The 21,996-nt window shown below is 61.4% G+C and overlaps 7 protein-coding genes across 7 annotated transcripts; all 7 read right to left on the bottom strand.

The window, feature by feature from the left end:
* Window positions 1–160: 160 nt before the first annotated feature.
* LMXM_20_0930 (conserved hypothetical protein) lies at window positions 161–6,436 on the bottom strand (the record flags this gene model as incomplete). The annotated part of the gene is made up of 1 exon (XM_003875106.1): window positions 161–6,436. The coding sequence occupies one exon, from the start codon at window positions 6,434–6,436 to the stop codon at window positions 161–163; it is 6,276 nt and encodes a 2,091-aa protein (XP_003875155.1).
* A 1,099-nt stretch (window positions 6,437–7,535) lies between these two features.
* LMXM_20_0920 (conserved hypothetical protein) lies at window positions 7,536–9,335 on the bottom strand (the record flags this gene model as incomplete). The annotated part of the gene is made up of 1 exon (XM_003875105.1): window positions 7,536–9,335. One exon carries the CDS (start codon window positions 9,333–9,335, stop codon window positions 7,536–7,538), a length of 1,800 nt encoding a protein of 599 aa, XP_003875154.1.
* Window positions 9,336–10,295: 960 nt separating this feature from the next.
* Window positions 10,296–11,105, bottom strand: LMXM_20_0910 (conserved hypothetical protein; the record flags this gene model as incomplete). The annotated part of the gene is made up of 1 exon (XM_003875104.1): window positions 10,296–11,105. The coding sequence occupies one exon, from the start codon at window positions 11,103–11,105 to the stop codon at window positions 10,296–10,298; it is 810 nt and encodes a 269-aa protein (XP_003875153.1).
* A 931-nt stretch (window positions 11,106–12,036) lies between these two features.
* LMXM_20_0900 (putative RNA editing complex protein MP90) lies at window positions 12,037–14,724 on the bottom strand (the record flags this gene model as incomplete). Its single annotated transcript, XM_003875103.1, has 1 exon — window positions 12,037–14,724. The coding sequence occupies one exon, from the start codon at window positions 14,722–14,724 to the stop codon at window positions 12,037–12,039; it is 2,688 nt and encodes an 895-aa protein (XP_003875152.1).
* A 1,385-nt stretch (window positions 14,725–16,109) lies between these two features.
* Window positions 16,110–16,985, bottom strand: LMXM_20_0890 (conserved hypothetical protein; the record flags this gene model as incomplete). The annotated part of the gene is made up of 1 exon (XM_003875102.1): window positions 16,110–16,985. One exon carries the CDS (start codon window positions 16,983–16,985, stop codon window positions 16,110–16,112), a length of 876 nt encoding a protein of 291 aa, XP_003875151.1.
* Window positions 16,986–17,903: 918 nt separating this feature from the next.
* Window positions 17,904–18,566, bottom strand: LMXM_20_0880 (conserved hypothetical protein; the record flags this gene model as incomplete). Its single annotated transcript, XM_003875101.1, has 1 exon — window positions 17,904–18,566. One exon carries the CDS (start codon window positions 18,564–18,566, stop codon window positions 17,904–17,906), a length of 663 nt encoding a protein of 220 aa, XP_003875150.1.
* A 1,030-nt stretch (window positions 18,567–19,596) lies between these two features.
* Window positions 19,597–21,918, bottom strand: LMXM_20_0870 (putative ATP-dependent RNA helicase; the record flags this gene model as incomplete). Its single annotated transcript, XM_003875100.1, has 1 exon — window positions 19,597–21,918. The coding sequence occupies one exon, from the start codon at window positions 21,916–21,918 to the stop codon at window positions 19,597–19,599; it is 2,322 nt and encodes a 773-aa protein (XP_003875149.1).
* Between the last annotated feature and the right edge of the window lie 78 nt (window positions 21,919–21,996).

Raw genomic sequence — 21,996 nt, 5'->3', positions numbered from 1 at the left:
GTGCCTACGGCAGCACTGACATGCTCGCAAAACCTGCTCTGCTGATGGTATCTTTGCTGTCGCCGTGGATCGCTTTAGTTAGCCGCGCGTGCCATTTTCGAGATTCAATACACCGTATGTCACCAATGAGACGAACCTACATCCACGCACGCACAACTTATCATTCCTCAAGGCGATGTTTGCGCGCCGCAGGCGACGCATCATCACCGGCGCCACTGTCAGTATACTCATCTTCATCGCTGCCATCGTCGTGCTCTTCTTCGTCATCATCTTCGGAGGCTGAGCCTGACGCGTCTTCGCCGCCGCCGCTGTCGTCGATATCCTCATCCTCTTCCCCACTATCTTGTGCGGTGGCCGCGGCAGACAAATCGTCGCCAACTCCCTCTTCATTATCGCCTTGACCATCGCCGCTCGAGCAACTTGTGTCGGTGGCATCCTTCTCTGCCTCGCTGTCGTCGGTGCCTTCCTCGTATTCGTCGTCCTCGCCATTGTCGTCGTCGACCCGATGGCGTACCTGTGCATCTTCGAGCAGTACCGCCACCTCGTTCTGCAGCAGCTGCCTCATGTAGTGCTCATCGAGACGCCACTGTCCGTGACAGGCCGCGGCGGCTGTGCGCACCTGCGGGAGCACACTACCATCTTCACCCCGCGCCGCCTGCAAGGCAGCGGGGGCAACGCCTTCGTCCCCGTGGCGGAGTGCCGCGATGGCGTGCTGAAGCTCGCGGCGGTGGCGTCGATTTACACGCAGCAGCTTCAGCACCGCCGAGGCCAGGGCGTAATACGACTTCGTCTTCGACGCGTGCGGCTCGACGGCACGGGTGAGCAAGTCCACGGCGCAAAAGGTCGCAGGAAAGGTGCTCTTGTCAAGCTGCTCAAGGACGAGGAAGAGGTTGCGGTGGGCGTAGGCGGGCACGTCTTGCTCGTGAGTGAGCAGCTGGATCATCGCCCTGCTGAGGTACGCCTCTAGCTGCAACGGGACGGCAGAGAGGGTGCCGGCCGCAGCATCGGCAGCAGTGGAAGCTGCTGGCTGCGGCTCATTCGGTTGCGCTGGCGACACCACGATTCCCCGCGTCATTGCCAAGCTTAGCAGGGACGCGGAGCCGGCGCGCTCGCTGCTGCTGGGGTCATTGTCGTTGACGAGACAAGCGTGCCCAGAGTGAAGGAAACCTTCAAAGACGGCGTTACCCACAGTACGGATGCCGCCGCTGCTCACAGCAGGCCTGCCCTCGTGCGCTGCAGCCCCAGCCTCGCATGCGGGGCTTGTGCCGGCTGCTGCCGCTGCGACCTCCTCGTCGTTGAGCACTTGGGCCCCTTCCCCGGCAGCGGCAGTCGCACCACCGCCAGGCTTCGTGCGAGGGGACAGCGCTTGAATGCACTTCAGGAGGGATGGCCACAGGCGCGCCGCTGCGTCCAGCTGCTGATCATGGGCACTGAGAGCGGGTATCTGCAGGAGGCTCTGCAGTACGCACCCGAGGCGCTTGCACTCGCCATCCGTAAAACCCACAAAGTAGGTAAAGGCCGCCGTCACAAACGTCAAGGCAAGGTCGATGGCGCGACAGAGCAGCGACCGCGGCGCCTGCTCAGCCTCGCCGCGCCCCGCCGTCGCCGCGGACTCGGTCGTTGGAGTTGATTCCTGGATGAGCCACGTGAAGAAGGCGGCGACGGTCGCCGCCTCACGAAGGTTCAACACAGCGCGGGGCAGGAGGTATGACGCAGCCAGCTCCACGAGGCGGTCATCCGCTTCAGACGCGAGCGGCGCCGTGGGAGGAGCGAGCTCGCGCCGAATCAATTCCAGAAGCGCCGCGCGGGCGGCAGATGAGGAGCTGTGGAGGTGCTTGTGCATGGACTCCTCCGCATCTATGCGCTTCGCCTCGCCGTCCAACCACGTCACGATTGACGCGGCGCGACGTACACTTACGGCTCCGGCAGACCTGTTGCCCTTCAAGCACTGGTTCGTCAGGCCTTGGGCCTGCTCCATGCACTGCTGCCACTCGTACCGGGCGGCGTCGTAGGGGTCTGGGTTGTACTCGAAGTGCGCGGCGGTGAAGTACTGCAGGAGCTGCGCAATCGGAGGCAGCCCGGGTGTATCGGCAGCAGCCACGGCCACCCTCGAGGAGGTGGGAGCCGGTACACTGTACACCGCGTCTGACGGCACGGCGCCGCCGTTGCTGGGAAAAGCCGACGCCCACTCGAACTTGCGGCGTTGCTGCGTTTCAACGAGCGACGCTACATGAGGGAGGGCAACCTGCCGCACGCAGGCGCACAGGTACTCTAGCACCGGACTCTCCGTCGGCGGAGGCGACAGCTCCTCAATCGCTACCAACATGTCATTGATCGTGTTGTACCGTCCCGCTGAGGACAGGAGGATTACCTCTGCGCCGCCGTCGAGGTCGCGCTGCAGTTCGTAGATGCAGCTTTGCAGGCGGCACAGGTGCAGGAGGATTTGTTGACCAAGGTTGAAACGGTCCTCCGAGCGGGCAGCAGTGACAGACTGCTTCTCGTGGTCCTCCTCATTGTCCTCGCTTTCTTCGTCGCCGTGAATGGGCACCAGGCATGCTTGCTGCAGGGCAGCCAGCAGCGCCTGCCGAGCCCCGACAAACACGTCTTCCGGCGACAGCAGCAGCTGCGCACTGCTGACCGTGTCCTTCCAGTAGCGAACTCGGAAGGACGTCATGGAGCCTCTGCCGAACAAGGAGGTGGTGGAGGGCGTGTAGGCCAGCGCCTGCAGCTGCGCGGGGTTGTACTTCTCCTCATGCTCCAGCGCGCGATGTGTCATGACGGCGAGGAGGGCCTTGCACAGCTCTGTGCCGAGTAGTATGTCGTCGCCATTGTTGCTGCGCAGGGCAAGCTCGACGCGCCGCACCAACAGCACGCCATCCACCGCGTCGAGGTTGTCGCGCCACAGCGTCGCGACAAAGGTCGCCAGGATCGCCACGCGGCTCTCCCCATTGGCGCCTGTGATCTTCTCTTCCGCCGCGTAGCGAGTCATCAGTACGAGGCCTTGCTGCACGACAAGCATCAGCACCGCCCCGGGCAATCCGCGCAGGAGACGGGTGTGAATATCAAGGAAACTGTTGTTGTAGCCGACGGCTTGTGTGAACAAGCGATGCGCGACGAGCAGCGGCTCGGCATACAAGATGGGGCGCAGCAGCGCGCGATACTCATCGAGGTTCTCAGCATTCAAGCGCTTTAGCGAGTGCGACAGTAGTGCTTCCCGTTCCTTACGCAGCAGCGCATCGTGCGGGTGCACCAGCGGCGACGGAGGCCACCCGTGCCTCCCCTCCAGCCGCAGCAGCTGCTGCGCCGTCCGGTACACGGCTACAAACTTCACCGACGGCAGTAGCTCCTGGAGCCAGTCGAACATGTGCAACGGCATAGCAGCGTTCTCGCCGTACGGCACCACCCCATGCGTCTGTGCGTCGGGGATACTGGAGCGGGCGAAGAGTCGAAGCAAATCCTCCATCACGTCGTAAACCATCGGTGCAGGCGGCAATACGCGAATGCATGGCATGACGAAGGCTAAAAGCAACTGCTCTGCCAGGGCGAAGACTGCATTCGGGGTTGGTGATACAACGCCGCAGTTCGAAGAGGCAGTAGCCACCTCTGACGCTGGTGTTGCTGCTGCTGTTGCGGCGGCGGGGACAGCTGTGGCTCGACACATCCATGATAGGCGTGTCAAGATACGCACGAGCAACGACTGGTTCGCCATGTAGCTCTGCACCACCGACAAGATCGGTAAAAAAGAGGAGAGAACGCGGAGGGACTCGTCCCGCAGCTGCATCACCGCCGTAGCTTCGGCTCGACCCACCTGCTGCTGCTGCTGTTCGGCGACTTCCCACCGCTGTAGCCACCGACGCAGCAGGATGGACACGTAGTACGCAACACTGATGTGCTGCGGGTACGCGCGGCGCGGGAGCAAGAGCACGTTCACACTCAGTACGCCGGTGCCGACGTCCCTTGCGCTGGCCACGGGAGGCGTTGGCGGCTTGGCGAGGTAGCGCATACCATCTGCCGCCAAGGCGTACTGCCCTGAAACAAGGATATCGCGCATCAAGCAGCACGGCGACAGAAGTAGGTCTGAGACAGCGCTACTCGAGTTCGCATTCCCAGCAGCCGAGTTGGTGCTCGACGCAGGAGCGGTAATGCTGCTGCTTCCTCCCCCAAAGGCAGCTGTGGAGGCGCCGTTTGGCACCGCTGTGGTGGCCACCAGCGCCTCCGTTGCGGTGAGGTGAAGGCGCCAGTTGAGCAGCAGCGGGTCGGGTTGCACAATGCGCAGAAATCGACGTGTGTGTAGCTCGCCGCGCGAGGGAATCGCTGATACCGACGAATGCGGCAGTGATCCCTGCTTCGGTTGCTGGCTGTAGCCGCCCCCGTCGCAACGCATGCCGCGAAAGCGCGAACCACTACTTCTGCCGCCGCGGCCGTCAACGTTGCCATTGTGCCCGCACAGCTCTGTGAAAGGCATGTCCATAATAAGCTCTGCACGGGTGTGCTCGACGTACTGCTGCACCGCAGCGGTGTACCGCGCCAGGGCTGAGATCGGCAGTGCTGGCGGCGGCGTCTCGGGGCCGCTAAATGGGTTTAGTGGACACTCTGCGAAGTGGTACATCAATAATGTCAAGTCCCACCCAGCCACGCCACAGTACAGCGCGGCCAGCGCCAGCATTCGCGTGTGCTCTACCTGCTGCGCGACGCTACGACCAACGCGCAGCTGCCCCGTCGCAACGGCGAAGAGGTGAACCTTCTGCAGCCCAAGAATCCGCGTGGAGGCGAGGAGCTGGCCTAACGGCGCGTAGTGCCGGAGCCGCCACTCGGCCTCGCTCATGAGTGACTCGCCAACAACCGACGGTGCTGCGGCTGCCCCGACGGTGCTGAAGGTTGACATGCGGCGCGGCTGCCGGTATGCGGTCTCTATTTCCAGCACAGCTGCCTCCTCATCACGTTTTCCACGCGCGCCGACTGCGGCGCTGGCGACTACGGCGCCCGCCTCCCCCGCGCTCGATAAGGGGGAGCTGCCGCGAGTGTGCGGCAGGACGTAAACCGCTGAGAGAACGGCGCACAGCGTGGTTGCGACCAAGTGACCATGCGGGGTCCCCGTCCCGAGAATCTGTGTCAGACGGTCACTGTAGGCGCGGAGCAAGTCAACACACTGCTGCCACTGCGGGGATGGCATGTCAGGGCCGTCATCGTGGAGCATGCCACGGGTATCGTAGCGAGCTAGTCGACGCGCCATATCGTCCGCCATGCACCCAGTTGGAATGCGCGAAGTGAAGGCCGTCCAACTGCGCACAAACTCGCTGAGGACGTCGACGAGCAGGAACGTCACCGTCGGGGCCTGTGTTAGCATGTGGGGGACAAACGACTTGAAGAGAAGCGCGGCTCGGCGAAACCGTGTGCGAGCGATTGTGTCACGGAGCAAGTCGACCGAGACCTGTGACCACGCCTGCAGCGCGGCTGTTTCACTTGCGGTGGCAGACTGGCGCATTACCGCACCCACGGAAAGAATTCCGTCGTCATCGCTGTCGTCGTCGTCGGACAGCACCGGGGCCGTGGCGAGGCGCTTGCGGCACTCGTCACCGCAGCTGGCAAAGAAACGCGCGTACGCTGTCGTGTCTTTTGGCGTGTGGGACGACAGCTGCTGCAGGTACACGCAGAGAAATGTGAACCAGAGGTGCTGCACATTCAACTGAAGCTGCTGTTGCAGCTGCTGCTGTGATGTCGTGGTTGCCATCGGAGAGGGGGGCGGCCCCAGCACACTGGGGGTCAGGCATGGTGCCATCGGTGACGACGGGGATGTGGACGAAGGGTTGATGTAGGACGATATGGCGAAGATGCCGGCGACCACTGACTTGGAAGCCTGCGCGACCCCCCATGGCAGCTGCGGCGCCGCCGCTGTGTTCGCCGTCATCGCACTGGCGACGCCAGTCGCACCCGTTGGAACGATTTTGGGAACCGCTAGCTGGGGGACATTCACCTGTGCACTCAGCTGTATCGCTGCACATACCAAAAGGTAGAGGCGCTCCACCTCGACGGCAGCCGCTGATGCGGCAGGCGAGGCTGTTGCAGAGTCCAGCACCCCCATCTGCGACTCCGGCACGACTTGCGGAGCGGTGGTTTGCTCAGTGCCATGGGGGTGAAGAAGGAGATGCGACACGACTTCCTGCATCACACCTGACGGAACGCCGTTCATCGAGAATGTGGCGGGGTCTACGCAGGCTGTACGGAGGAGCTGGACAAGCGCCTGTGTGACAGCCCTCTGCAAGCCACGGGCACAGAGCACGTGCTCGGCAGCCCCACCGCCGGCTTTTTCACCGACATTAGCGGGAGCCAACGGCGGCGACGTGAGCTGCAGAACCTTCCAAAGAGCGGGCCACACGACGTCGCGGTAGAGCGACTCTGCCGTCACGCCGGAAGACTGCGACGCGTGAGCTGCCATGATGGATTACACCAAAATGGAGCGAAGACACAGCGGTGCGGATATGCACACGCGATGGAGAAGCGGAAGAGCAGGCTAGCGAACGCACTCCTTCAACCATGACAACCGTGCGCCAGCCGCTCCCACGCTTGTCTGTATATTGCCGCTGCCGCTGGTGCTGCTGAAGTTAGAGGACAAAACAACTGCGGCGTACTGCCGCAGCGCGACGGGCGACGAGGCAAAGGCAAACGTGAGCGAGTGCGCGCTTTATGCGTCCACTTGTCCTCAACGTTCGCCCGCGCCCTGCTTTACACGGGAGTAACTCGCCTGCCTTTCGATACGGTCTGCGGCGCTAGTGAGCGTTGGCGTGGACCCGTCGTGGCTTTGTTCTTTTGGTCGGCAGTAGACTCCCACTTGTACACTACACGACGCACGTGTGTGTGTGTGTGTGACGTGTGACGTGGACGGTATCGCAGACGAGATGCGCCACTCCTCCTCCCTACTGAAGAGACTTGAATTGCAAGATGGAGCTCGCACTCGTGGGAGGGATGAGGAGGGAGAACGGGATGGAAGGAGCACTTAGTCATGAATGCAGAGAAGACAGCGGCCCGACATGCACTGCAGAGGTAATGGTGGGAGGGGAGGGTGGGGGTGATGGCCGTGCGAGGCAACCAGGAGTGGAATCACGGCACCGCTCAAGCAAGGAAAACGACGATCACCATTCCCACCCACCCACTCCCCTTCTTTGGCACCCGCCCTCCCCGTACGCAAGGACACTCATGAGTGATGGCGCACATCGCTGCTCGCTTCGTTTCATTGCTGTTTTCTTTCGTTTTCTACAAGGCTGTCCTTTACGGCACGAGGAGAGCACGCACGTACGCGCGCACAGACACACATATGCAGTTATGGTATTACACGAAATCCAACGAAGGGAGGGGTGGCGAGTTGAAGAGATGCGACGCATACACAGAGCGAATCGACACAACAGAAAAGTGCACTGCCGACGTGCTTGATGCCACCGGCACATCTCCCTCTAGAGGGAGCCGCGTGCACTGCATTGCACTGCCGGCCGGCCGTTTCACGCGACGCTGGCTTGTGGGTGCGCGCGTCGCATCCCACGTTACTGAAATAAATTCTTCACAACGACGTCGTTGCGCTGGGCATTGTCCAGGGGCTCGGGCATCATAAAGGCGACCAGCTTTGGTCGTGGCTCGTAGTTGACGGCCTTGCCCTTCGTCATCCGGTGAAAGCCTTTGCGCGCACCCTCGCGGGACGGCAGTAGCGCCGTTTGCATCTCCTTCACCTTCTTCTCCAGTTGACTCGCCACCGCACCGCCGCGGCGTACCAGTTCCCGCAGAAAGTCGGCGTCATCATAGATCTCGTCGTCGACGTCTCCCTCGGCGATGTGCAGCGCACGCTGAGCCTTTATGTCCGCCGATGTTTCTGCCCGCACGTGCTCGGGGTGGGCCATAATGGCAATGTGCGAGCGGTTCTTCTGTACCTTGGAGCGCAAGCGCGACTTGGCGGACAGGATGGCGGCGATCTGCTGCGGTAGTGGCTGCGCGATTGTTTTGAGCTTCGCGCTGTTCGCCTGCACCAGCTTGCTGCCCCAGTAGTCGAGGCACGTGTCAGCGTGCCGCAGCACCCGCTCATGATAGCGCTCCACCTCGCGATACATTGGAACCGACAGGTCGCCTTCCGTCTTCGCCTTCTTCGACTTCCTTGCCGAGGAGGACATGTGCACATCGTTGCTGCGGTCATCGCGTCCGCTGCCGGTCGCTGCGGCGTACAGGGTAGCAAGAACTTGCTCCACGTCATCCTGCAGCTCCGCGTAGTGCTTAGACACGCCCTCACGCATTTCCTGCACCTCCGCTGCCCCGTTTCCGTTGGAGGCCGCCGCCGCGGCGTCATCGACTTCTGCATCGCCATCTACAAAAAGCGAGCGGGCGTAGTACTGCGGCATGCTGATGGATTTGGTGACCGCCGGCTGGAGCAACACGCGCAGACGCAGCAGCTGGCCGTAGACCATGATGAGGTGCTGTACCACGTCGCGGGTCTGCTTCGCATCGGTTTGCGCGGAGGCCGCCTCGGGGGCGACGCTAGAGATGCCAGCGCTCGCCGCATCTCCACCGGGGACGAGACGCATCTGCGTCTGTCGGAGCTCGCTGAGCTGACGGAGGATATCGGCCTCCTCGCTGTTCAGCACAGCATCGCCGACGTCTGTATCGCCACTGCCAAACGAGATTGGCCGCCGCAGCTGCCCCGCCTTCTTCTGCTTGCTGCTCTTGTTCTCCAGCCACGCTGTGTACTCCTCCTCCGTCAGGTCCTTCGCACGGCGGCGCTTGCGACTGCCAGCGCCGCTCCTCGACGCCACACCGCGTCCACCGCGCTCCTTGCTGTCGTCATCCTCGCCGTACCCCTGCTCCTCCTCCTCGGCATCCATATCATCGCCGTCATAAAACTCTTCACCTTCGACATCCATGTCTTCCATGTCGAGTGTGCCAAAGATGTCGTCCATTGCGGCCTCGACGTTCACTGGCGTCGCGGCGTACTTTCCCTCGCTAAGGCTAGCATCGAGTGGGCCACGGTGACGCAGCCGCGACGAAGACGCCGAGGACGGCAGTTTCTTTGCGGCACCCTTCCTCGGCTTCTTGGCGGCAGATGCTGCGGTCTGCCCACGGCTGCCCCGTTCTGCGTCATCGTCGTCGTCGAATCCATTCGAGTCGAAATCGTCGTACTCGTAGTCCTCCGCGAAACCGCCGTCCGCATATTCGTCGTCGTCGTGATACGCACCTCCTTCACCACCACCGCCGAAGGCGGATCGAGTCAGCTGTTCATTGACTGTCTCAGACAACGACTTTTTCCGTTGCTTCAGCGAGACGATGCTCTCTCGTCCACTGGACCCATTAAAGCGCGGCATGCTTGTAGGCGCGCGTGTGCCGGTGGTCCCTTGTATCTGCCACACGCGATGTGATGCTCGATCCGGTTTCCGTTCTGTGGGTGTTCCTAAGGGAGCCCCCAGACACATCCCAAAATAACACGGGACAAGCGTGAGGGGCGAGAAGAAGAAGGGGGAGGGGAGAGGAGGGGAGGTATGAGGAGGCAACGAGTGCACATGTGTGTGTGCGTGTGTGATGTCATGTGATGTGATGTGTGCGTGTGCCGATACGTCCGCAGCGCGTCGAGCCGAGTCGAGGGGGAGGAAGAGGCCAGGGTAAGACGAAGTCTCCATCCCACTTCCCCCAAAAAACATGGAAAACGACCAACAATGAAAAGCCCACAAAGCGACAGCGGAAGGCTGAGGGGCCAAAAGAGATGAGATGGGAAGGAAGGCCAGCACTCGCCACGCATGCTCCACCCACGACATCATCTCCTCGTCTTTCTTTCCCACGCGCGGGCGCCGCGTTCCCCTTACACTTCTGTCCGCACTCCTCACCTCACGGCAACGCCGGCTCACGTGCGTGGCGGTTGAGCCCGATGAGGCGATGCCCCTCCCCTTTTCGCTCACGCCAACTCGCCGAGCAGCGCTGACTAAAAGCTCAACATGAAGATGCTCACTCCGCTTCACAGGAAGTTCCGCCCCGCTTTTGCGCGCCTGGCAAGCTGCGCGGCCTTTCTGCACCTCTCCACGCCATTTTTCCGAAGAAGACCAGCAAAGGAGAAGGAGAGCGTGAGCCCCGCCCCCGTCCTCTGGTGGCGTGTGAAAGGTGTGCCATGTGCGGGCGCAGATGAAAGCAAGGGAGAAACCAAAAGAGCGAAAACAACAGGTAGCGGCGTCGGTAAGCCACAGAAGAGCAACCCGTACATCCACGCTCGCATGAGCGAGGGAGAGAGAGCGAGGAGGATGGAAGGGGCGGAGAAGAGAGACGGGCCCACTTGATTACGTGTGCAGGCCAAGTTTGCGCAGCTCTGCTTCCAAGGCACTCGTGCCACTGTTACCACCTCTGTCGCTGCTACTGGTGCTCGGTAATCGAACTACAACAGCCCCCTTGCGTTTTCCTGGACGCTGTGACGCCTTTTCGCCCCGGTTGGCGTTCGACGGCTGCTGTGACAGAGTGAAGCCATGCTGCTGCTGCTGCTGTTCCTTCTTATTCGCCCTTGTTGATGCTTTGCTTAAGTCTTCGCCCTCCACCACCTCCCTTTCAAGGACTGGCGCCACGGCGCAGCTTGCCGACCGTGACGGAGAGCTTGACGAGGGAGCTGGGCGGTTGCCGCTGCGGAGCTCGTCGTCATGGTTGTTGTGACTACCCTCGATATCGGACGCGTCGCTGCTGTCCGCCGCTGTCTCGCTCGCGTCTTTGACGCCATCCCTGTTCGCTGTGTCGCGCATAAGCGTTGCATTCAGAGCGCAGGTCTTCGGTGAGTACTTGCTGTGCATCCGCTTCGTCTGCGGCAGAGGGCGCAGCCGCACCGGCAGTGTGTCAAGCAAGCCTTCACGCTTCAGCTGCTTGTACACGTACAGCCGTCGGTTGTTTTGACTGTAGCAGTTCTCGCCGTCAGTTAGCACGGAGAGGAGGGGGAGGTCGCGCGGGTGCAGCTCGCCATCACGAAATTGCTTCAGCGTGCTTTCGATTGTGCGCCCGCAAGAGAAGCGAGGCCGGATGCGGGAGAAGGTGAAGTACACGAGAAGCGGGTCCACATCGACCACCTGCTCCGCTGCTGATGAGCCCGCCTTTCCGGACGGCGGCATCGGTGTGCCTGCTTGCTCTGGAACCTGTTGCTCTTGCGTGTTGCTCTGCGCGTTGTCGGGGTCTCAGTGAGCAAACGTTGTCCACGCTCGTCGGAGGGCGTGCTCCTTACATTGGCGTTGAGATGGAAGGCGTTGCGGGGAAGAGGAGAAGGGAGATGCGGAGATGATGGGAGGCAGAGGGACGAGATGAGCGGCGGCGTACGTGCCGGTGAGGTGCCTCTCCCGCGCTGCCTACATCACAGACGGGAGAGGCTGAGACGAGTGGTAGTGGTGCTGGTGGGGAGGAAGAGAGCTCATCACAGAGTCGTCAGGGAGTTTATCGGAGGGGGGAGGGGGGGGGGTGATGGCACAAGGAAGGGTCAGCTGTGCATTGTGGCCCTTTTTTATCCGTTTCGCTTCGTCTCCTCCTTCCGCCGAGTACAAGGACATGGAACAAGAACACGCATGCACACGCACAGGGCGTACAGAGCGCTACATAATCACAGTAGGAGAGCGCACCCGCCAGGTGCTGCGGCTCCAAGGATCATGGTAACACACACACACACACACATACATACATACATACAACCACCACTAGAGTTGTGGTGCACTGAAGAATCACGGCACCCCCACCGCCTCCCCGGGGCCAATAGCTACCGCACCAGTCTCAAAAGAATGAGAAGGAACGGTGTGGTGGCGAGGGGGGGGGATGCGCGGGCTAGTGGATACATGTAGATCGTGGTGGTGCTGAGCGGTGGTGGCGATATCGTGAGAGGGCGGCGCCTCTAAAACAACACGATGGAAAACTCTGTGACAACCAACAGTAACCAAACAACGCCAAGGCGACGACGGGGACCGAACGAGCTCAGTCTCTCTCTCTCTCGCAGGGTCCTCACTCTTACCTCCAGCTGAGTTGGAGAGTCGAGCGAAAGAAAACAAACGGGCAACGAAACTAGTGCGGCAGTGACGCCTCACCGGACGCGGCCGAGAAGCTCTGGAGGGACTTCTGCGAGCGCCAGCGCCAGTAGTCCAACGCCGCCTTCATCCGCTCCGCGTAAGCAGTCGCGGACGCTTGAGGTGAGTTGCCTTCTGTACAGTGCTGCGCCGGGCCCTCGCCAGAGGACCGCGCACCTGTGGTGGGGGCCGCCGGGGTAGCGGCACTGACCGGCGCCGTGTCCGTGCGCGTGAGTTGCTCAGCCTCTGCCACGGCGTCAGCCACACCGACAGCCAGGAAGGCAAAAACGCCGCGGCAGAGGTTACGGTCTGTCACCACGCCAGCCGGCGGCGCTCGAATACCAGGCGAGACGTAGCGGGAGGGAGCGAAGGTGCATCCGCTGTGCCCGTTTTTGTTCGAGGAAACCTCGTGGTCGTCCTCTCTTGTCTTACTCGGTGTGGCAGAGAGGGCGGGCAAGCCGGCATTCTGCAGTGCCCACGCAGTGCTCATCGGCGACGGCGTTGCGTGGGGTCGCGAGGTGGCAGCAGGTGAGGACGGCGACACTGCGAGATTGTAGAAGGCATCCCGACAATACAGGCCGCCCTCATCCATGGACGCTAAAAGGCGACGTGCTTCGGCCGATGCACCTTTTGTGTCACCGGTCGGCGTGACAGGCAGCGGCGCGAATCCCACGAGCTGCGGCACAAGTGTGCCGATCAGCACCGCCCACGCCGCCGGAGTAGGGCTTACCACATACTGCATACGGCTCGAACCTTCATGAAGCAGACCAAGGCGCTCGTAACTCATCTTCATCGTCGCAAAAACGTCCGAGCGCGTGTGGTGGCAGTAGGTCATGCTTGGAATGGCCGAGAGCGGCAGGAGGCGCAGCGGGTTGGGCACGTGTTTGGGGTACACGTGTGGAGTGGTAAAGAGGCGCGGCAACGCCGGCAGGACACGCGTGCTACCTAAACCGATGGAGGCCGACAGCGTGAGGGATAAGGGGGTGGAGAATAAAGGAGAGATCGGCATCACGCCGGCTCGCCCCTTTTCCACTGCAGTAGCTTCTTCGGCCCGCTCTTCCGTGTGATGCCTGCTCTCTTTACCGCTGCTGCTTGCCACGGCTATCTCCGTACGCCCGTCAGCGCGCGACTCGATGGCGCCAGTCGCCGCCCCGCATGCGGACATATCGTGCTGCTGCTCCTGCTGCTGTTGCTGCTGCAAGGACGAAGGCGACACATCGAAGAGGTCCTCCAGCGTAGTCACAGACGCATTTGCGTTCGCCGCTCCGGTGCGTGGTGCCAGAAAGGATGCTGCGTGCCCAGCGGTGGCAGCACGTCCGACCGTCGGAACAGCAGATGGAAAGGCTGACGCATGCGGCCCCCCGTTGCCCATCGCAGTCTTGGTTCGAACCCGGCCCGTGTTGGGACGCTTCTGCGGTAGCACAAAAGGGCGCGTTCGCGCCCATATTCGCTTCGCTGCCAGTTCCTTCGCGAGAGGTATGGCCGGTGTGACGAGGTCACGCGCATGCTTCAGCACAATGAGGTCGTACAGCTCTGTCAGGCAGTGCTCCACGAGTGCGACCAGCTGCACCTCTCTAGCGCCGTTCGTCTCCACGTACTCCACATCATCCTGCAGCTTAGGCACCATACCGTAGAGGTGCAGGTGTAGCTCCCCAAAGATACCTTCTACAAGGTCGGCCTTCACCTTCCCATTCCCTAGTCGTGAGTGTGCCGTGGTCGACAAGAGGTGCCACAGCTCCAGTGTGTCGAAGACAAAGTCGAGGTTGACGTTCATCTCGCACGCGTCACGCACCAGCGTGAACGTGCTGCAGCGCTCGCTATACAGCCACTGCTGATCCGGGTACAACAGCAGGATCCGATTCGAAATGTTGTTGCCCCAGCAGTTGTCTCCAATGTACTCCAGTCGTTCAAAGGCAACGCGGCGCCGACGGTAGTGCGAGTTGCATGATCCCACCGTGTCCGTCGGCTCTGCCGTCGCCAGGGCGACATCAAGCACTCCGACCTTCTTTAAGGCCCGCAGGATAGTGCCGATTTGAGCCGCCCGCTTCTCGATTGACCACCGCGGGTCTGTCATGCTGCGAATGCGCGGAAACAGTGGACAGTTGAACAGGATGTCGGCCCACACCGTCATTATATTGTCGATGGGGTACCCGCGCACGGCCAGCAGTGTCAGCGTTTCAAGCGCCACCTCGCGTACCGGGTGAGAGACGTGCCGCGCCCGGTCTGCGACTGTAATGTGTGACCGTAGTGTTCCATCATTATCGAAGGTTTCGCGACACAGTCGGCAGAACGCCGTGGATGTGTCGCCAGTGACACTGCCAGCGCCCGCAGCGGAGAGTCCTTCCGTACCGTGCGCCGCGCGGTGGAGCCTCGAGGTGTGCTGCTGATGTTCACTCCCGGCACCGCTATCGGCTTCTTCGTAGCGCGCGCCAAGGTCACTGCTTGCAGACCCCCCACTGCTGTAGGTCCTACTGCTGCTGCTGCTGGGGGCGTTGGCTGCTTGCGGGCTGTCGTTAGAGTTTGCACCAGGAAAGAAGAAGTCGAGCGCTAGAGACGCCGGCAGCGAGCGCATGGGAAGGTGAAAGCCGATTTTGGTGCGCGGCGGCCCGTTCTGGTCATGGGGTTCGTAGATGGGTAGACTGTCCAGCGGGAAGTCTGGCGGCGGAGTGGGGCTTCGCCGCGTCATCTCCACCTCCGTGCAGCCTTGCATTTGCACAAAGACTCCCTGAAACGGATCCTTCACTCTGCTAGGCCTTTCACCCTTTACACGGAAGGCCGTTTCGGTGGAGCTGCGCCACCACGTCCCCGCCGCTGCTCTGTTGACTTGTCGAAAAGAGCCGAACGTGTCGGAGTGGGCCACGGTGACTGGCGTAAGGGCCCGCAGTGCTCGCGTTGGGTGAAAGAGCGTACCGCCGCCTGAGCCCCAGTCGCGGATGCCGCTGGTCAGCTGCGCGCTGTGGACTGACACGTTCGCCGCCTGTGACGAGCGCGCGACTGGGCGGCTGGGTATGGCGCAGGTCGTGGGGAGGCGATTTTTGGCATGTGCGGAGCAGAGGCCCGTGGTGGTCGGTGCCCTTGTCGCTGCGAGCCTGTGCGTCGCGGCGGAGTACAACGCTTGCGTGGAGCTGGGATGCAACGATGACGTGGGCATGGCTGCTTGTGTCGGTTCTCGGATGCCGTTTCAAGTGCGGTGCTCTTCGATTGCTCGTCCGAGGCGCGGCTATCGCACCCGCACGGACATGCGCACACGCGCACCCACACAGAGTCCGAGAGCACTGTACCCCTTCCGCGTGTACAAATGCCCGTCTATGTGCTTATATACCTAAATAATATATATATATATACATGTATGTGTGTGTCGCTCTCTCCCACCTCTAGGCCGCCTCCCACTGCTTCTACCACGCAAAGTGCACGTGAGGAACGCGAAGAGGCGATCAAAATGTAAGGAGAAGCGGCACGGGAATAGTTGTGGGACAGATAGACAAAGGGGTTGACGGCAGGAAAGGGTGGTGATGCTGGGGGGAGAAGGTGTGCGCGGTGTGGGTCCTCACAACGAACAGAAAACGCTGCGGTTGCTGTCGACGACGGGAGACTAGCCGGCATGCTTCTGCCTCTCCTTGTTGCCCTTTTGAAGGTGTGTGCTGCGCAACTGCAAGAGGACGTCCACCGCAGCTACAGCGCACATTATCTGCCTTCCATCTCCGTCCCTCACTTCCGTTGTGCACCCGTATCCTTTCGGACATTCGTCGCCATCATTCTCAGCGAACAGACAGACTTTGTGAAAGGCAACCGAGACACGTGCAACACGATCGCGGCACACCACCACCGCCACCGCCACCACACACAAAGACACAGACAGCCATGTATGTGCACAGCCACAAGAGGGCGGAGTAACGCAGAGGACATGGGTCTTGTCCATCTTCGCGCGTTCACCCACATGCAGCGTGCAGGACCGTGTGCGTATGTGAGAGAGAGAAAGGGGGGGTCGAAGGGAGGGGGAGGGGGACGCACGTGTGCGACCGCTGCCGCCAACCATCGCATCGCCATTAACCTCTTCAGCCCTCCGCTCCATCAATCGGAATCGGCAAAGAACGCAGCGACATCCACCTCTTCCGCGTCCGCCTCTCTGATTCCGTCCACGTTATCAGCCGCGTGCGCGGCGAACGCTTCATCCACTCCCGTGATCACGGCAACGTTCATGAAGTCGCTCTCCGACATGTCGGCACTATCCGGCCGCTGTTGTGACGGCGTCGAAACCCCTTTCGGATCCACCAGGTTGGCGTCCGCCGCGGTGTTGCCGTCACCGTCATCGTCATCGCTGCCGAATATGACCGGCGTTCCAGTTTCGTGCTGATCCACCGTGTTGTCGAGCAAGTCGGTGTCCATGTGAAGCGCACAATCGCCGAACAACCCACCCTCGTCCCTGCCATCTCTTCTCGGCCCGCGAGTGCGTCCGCCGCTTTCGCCGGCGTCCCTGTTGGCGCGTTTGCGCGTGTTATCGACTGTCGCCAAACACGAGGACGGGCCAATGTTTTCCCCAACTTGCTCACTCTCGTGTTGCCGCAGCAGTGCGGCGTACTGCTCGTTGAAGCGAAAAAATACGTCTGCCTTGTTCTCCAGCGACGGTACAAAGCTCTGAACGCTAGGGTACGGGAGATCGGGTGGCACGGGCCTCAGTGAGCAGCAGTACGTGCAGCAAACCGTTCCCTGACCGAGCCGCGGGTTGAGAGTGACGCGGATAGTGTTCTTGGAGTCACAGACAGGGCAGTCGAACGTGCGCAGTGCGTGAATGCCGTGCGTGTTGGCGTTCTGGTGATAGCGGCGGGCATCGTAGCTGTGCTCCTTGTTCTTGCTGCTGCTGCTCTTACTGCCCCCCGTTTCGCCACGCGCTTTGCGACTGGCAAAGTTGCCACGCCGCGGCTGGGCCGCGTCTCTTGTGTCTGACATGTTAGCAGTTGCCCGGCGTCGGCGTCGATGGGTGGGGCAGGAGACTTCAATCAGCACTTGTATCTACACAGGCGCGCGCTTGAAGAGTGGAGAGAGAAGGGCGAGGCGCAGAGGTGACGAGAAGAGAGCCCAAGACTCAGCGCGTTGTCCTAAGCTGAGTCTTCGAAGTAGCGGGCGTGCGTTGGCGGGGGAGAAGGGCAACAGAGAAGCGGCTCTACATTTCAAGCGCCCCTCTTCTGCTGCGCCTCTCACGACTCTCAAGAACCAGCCCATAAGACGCGGAGGAAGTTTCATACAGGTGGTGCTGCGGAGTGACGGGCCGTGACTCAGAGGACAAGGCAGTCATGCACATGTGCAGCGTACCCCATTCCCCTCCATGTGCGCGTTTGATCACTGGGTTATACCAACGCACAACTGGGAAACAATGAACACACACACACACCAGGCCGAGAGGGGGATGCATGCAGGATCGCACAACAGAAGGGAGGGAGGGGGGGGGCAGAGGCGACGTGTTCAGCGGTGACCGTAAAGGTACCACAGGAGGAGGTCGCAGAGACGGCAGAAGGAGTGGCGAAGACACACGCACATATACATCAAGGTGCGCGCGCGAATGTGTGCGCACAGCTCCACTCAACCGTCTCGCACGTTCCTGGCTTCGCCCACTCGACTCTCCACTGCCTCACGCTAACGGACCTCACCGTACACGCACGCGCACACACACACACACACAGAGCGGGGCACCGCAACAGCAGCAGCTGAGAGGCAGCGGTAAGGGCAACCACACCGAAACACAACTGGATCGCCTCCCCTTCGTCATGCGAAGCATACAAACAAACAAAATGAGGGTCCACACGAGGAACGCCCTGTACCCGACACACGCAGCATCGGCATCCATAGCCGTCGCAGCAGCGAGCCTTCTCACTGAAACAGCTGGTCGTACTCGTCATCCTCATCTTCGGCGCCGTGCACCTCTTGACGAGGAGCAAAGTAGTGGGCTGCCGCCCCTTCCGCCTCGCCCTCGTAGTCGTCGCGGAGGTCGATGGCGCACGAGGCGGTCGGCGCCGTGGCGAAACCCGACCACGCTGGCATAGTCAGCTTGCGCTGTAGCTCACCTAGAGACTTCACGTGCTGCGAATGCGAGCTCCCTGACGCGGTTGCGGCGGCGGCAGCAGAGGAGCCGAGCCGAGCCCAGCCCGCCACGGCTGCGTCCCCTGGAGAGTACGCCTCCTTCCCCATGCTTCTCTGGCTTCCACCGAGGTCCGCATTGGGCGCGCCAACGCTCATCTTCGCCTCGCGACCCATCTCTACCTGCTGCAGGTCGACGTGATCGCGCTGAATGAGCGCCTCGTGGAAGCGGAAAAACACGTCCACTGGCTTCTCAAGGCGCAGCACATTCCACCGCTTCGTCCCGCCTACTCCGCACACGCGGCACCGCACCGTGGCATCGCTTGTCGCACGAAAAATTCTGACGACAATGGAGGCCTTCGTATCACACAACGGGCAGTCAAAGCGGGTGGGGATCTTGTACTTGCTCTCCTTCTTGATTGGCCCGTTGTTGGACTTCTTGCGCTTGCCGCCCATTGCTTAACGAGGGATGTGGGACGCGTGCGTGGGTGGGTGTGGAGGTCTGCAGAGAAAGAGGAAAGGGCGAGAGAGACCGCCCGACGTGCTCGTGTGCGGTGCTGTAATAAGACAGACCCACAGACACGCAAGAGAGTCCGGCACTGACACACACACCGACAAGAGCGACGGCAGCAACCGTGACTACTCGGCGGAAGCGGACGGAGGGGTGAGAATCCTCTCAGCCAGTGAAAGACGAATATGTATGTGTGTTTGTGTGTATATACATACATGTGTGGGGAGGTGGAGAAGCAGGGGGGGTGACCGGCGCAGCATCGTTGCAGGTCGCTATACATGAAGGAGAACGGCAGACGACCTTTCATGGGCGGTGAGCGTATCTGCTCAGCGCCTGCACGAAACAACTGTCGTTATCGGGGCAGGCTCACTGCATGCGTTCTCCTCTTCTCTCTTTCTCTGCCCACTGTACAGCCGCTTTGCGACAGTGAGCACGTGCGTCGGCGTTGCGATCAGCCCTGGTCTCTCGTTCCCTGCTTCCATGCATCCGCGGCCTACGTATACGCCTATGTCTCTTCCTTGTCACTTTGTCCCTGGACCACGCTGGGGTCGTCGGATTAGCATACATACACACTTTAAAGGCGTAGGAACCCGCTCACGCAGGCGCTCGCTTACAGGTCCGTTCGCGACCACGTCGTTCGATCGATGTCATCCTCAAAGCCCCAAGGAAAGAAACACACAACCTCCTCCGTTGCTTCAGTTCCGCGGCTGCGGTGTGTGTGTGTGTGTGTGCGTGTGCGTGAGAGAGGACGAGGAGACGGAGAACCTCGGAGAAGCGGACGTGCTTATCGGTATTTATGTATACGTATGCATGTGTGTGTGCGTGTACGTTGGTTGTGTGGATACCAGGCGAGGATCACAACCATCTCCTCCGCTTTACCAGCCCTTCTCTCCTCTCCTCTCCTCAGCTTCCCAAGAGCACCGTCCTTCGCGCCAGAGAAAACGACTGCGTCCCCTCAAGAGTGCCATGGTGCCGTCAAGCCGCTGGCATCGTCCTGGCTGTGTGAGAGACAACGCTGCGGTCTCGCTTCCTCCCTGGGAATGGCTCCATCTGGCTTGCATCCGCGCCCCTACTGGGGGTCATGATGGCCGCTGCCGTGGAGCGGCCTTCGCCCGCGGCAGCAGTTGCTTTCGCTTTTGCTGCAGCCGCTGCTGCGGCAGACTCCAGAACTGAGGCCCACCGACGCTGCAGCTGATGCTGGGATTGCACGAGAAACTGATTGGCTTGAGCCACCCACCACTCGGCGGAGCCGACTTCCTCAGCGGCTGGTGCGGCATCGGCACTGGCTGTTGAGGTTGCCGCGCTGGCTGACGGCGCAACGTCCCCTGAACCGTCTGTCGCAGCTGAGGATCTGGCAGCCGTGCCACCACCCGCACGCGGCGGCGCTTCTGCAAATCGGAAGAAGCTTCGCTCATACGACACCGGCAGCGTTCGCACAAGTGATTGAGACAGCCGCTTGTACAGCGCCATCTCGCCGTCCTCCTGCTTGCCGCTCGGCCCGGTCTTGCTCAGCAGCAGGTGCACGTGGCCGGGCCGCATCGCGCGCGCCGTGCGGCCTGCCCGATGCACGTACCGCGACACAGCTTCGGGCGGGTGGTACATAATGACATGGCCCACGTTCGGGATGTCGATGCCGCGCATGAGGGCGTCTGAGGCTACGACGCAGGAGACCTCGGCACCGGAGTCCGTGTCTTCCGTGTCAACCGTCCGCTCCAGTAGCGCGCGGCGTCGCTCCGCCTCGCTGGAGAGAGTCGTGAACTCGAGGACAGACGAGACTCCGGCAGCGGCGAGGAAGTGGCTCATGACACGCGCCTCCTCTGCGGTGGCGCAGAAGATGAGAATGCCGGTGCCTGCCCTGTCCTCCACGTTCGGGTATGACGATGATGCAGAGGCGGAGGTGGCGTCCTGCGCTGCAACTATACGAGGAAGGTCCGCCTCTCTGTGAGCACGATCGTCACCATTATCGACAACCATTTCGGCCGCAAGCCGTCGTGCGGCAGCCGAAGCACGCTTCCGCGCAGCTGTGGCCGAAATGCGGCTCCGCAAGGCGTGCACCAGCTTGAGCAGGACCGCTGGCCGGTACGTGTCCTCCACAAAGATAATGTGCTCCTGCAGCGTGGGCGGGAGTGCGAACTGGGTGCGCACCACCGCACCTGCCCCCGTATTTGCCTGCTGTGACGACACTACCCCCTCCTCCTTGCGTTCCTCGCCGTTGCTGTCGAGGACGTAGTAGCTGCAGTTGCGCAGTTTCACGTTGGAGATGCGTGCGATGCGTGACGAGAGCGTTGCAGAGCAGAGAACCTTGTGTAAGATGGGGCTACCGCGGGTCAAGAAGGCGCTCGCAGAGGCGCCACCGAAGCGGCCCAACCGTTGGGGTGGGGCTGGCGATGCTATGGCTGTTGACAAGGAAGACTCATCAGGAGAAGCGAAATTCGAAGACATGGCGCATGTGAGAAGCGCACACATGCGCTCTTGCTGCCGTAGCTGGCGTCGTTGCTGCTGTTGCACCTCAAACTCGTACCGCGCGTTCACCTTCTGCACCTGCGAGGCGAAGTTACCGGCCAACACCTGGTCCGCCTCGTCAATCACCAACAAGCGCAGACTTGCCAGGCGCAGTCCACGCGTGTGGTCGAGGTGATGAAGAAGCCGCTGCGGCGTGGAAACAATCACGTCAACGTTGGAGAAGTACCGTACGGTGATGTTCCTCTTGCGGTGTTGCTGACGCGTGGCGAAAAAGCGTCCGTCGTCGTCGTCCGCTTCGTCGCAGTCGACCATGTCGGCATCTTCCTCACTTTCGCCGGCACTATCGCATCCTTCCGCAGAATGCTGCTCGGAGCCGCCAAAACGAGGTAGCACGACTCGCCGTACCAGCTCACGGGCCTCTGCTGCCTCCACATCTGTCGATGTACCCTTTGCTGCGTCCACGACCTCGGCACAGATGCATGCGACTTTGATTGAGCTTGGACGCGTCAGGCGCTGCAGCTCGCGGTGCACTTGCTGTCCCAGCGCTTGCGTTGGGACGAGAATCAAGCAGCGCAGCGCGTTATCATCAACGCCTTTCTTTGACTCCGTGAGGAGGCGCACCAATGGGATCAAGTAGCAAAGCGTTTTACCGCTCCCGGTGGGGGCGGTGAGGCTGACGTCGTTCGGCACCCCGCTCGTGAGCGCTCGCATGATGGTCGGGATGACGGCCTGCTGAACTGGCAAAGGCTTCGGGTAGCTGAGAACGCGCTGCAGCGGCTCGCTGAGCCACTTGGCAGGCCCGATGCAGTCATCCCACGTCGCAAGAGAGGCCATTGCAGTCGCCGGCGACCCGTGGCCCCTTGTCCCCCTCCCTGAAGGAGCTGTTCGTTTACTTCTAGTGTTCGCTTTATG

This window comes from Leishmania mexicana, chromosome 20 (genome assembly GCF_000234665.1).
Source record: "Leishmania mexicana MHOM/GT/2001/U1103 complete genome, chromosome 20".
Taxonomy (NCBI): domain Eukaryota; phylum Euglenozoa; class Kinetoplastea; order Trypanosomatida; family Trypanosomatidae; genus Leishmania; species Leishmania mexicana.
This window is presented reverse-complemented; position numbering and strand designations above follow the sequence as displayed.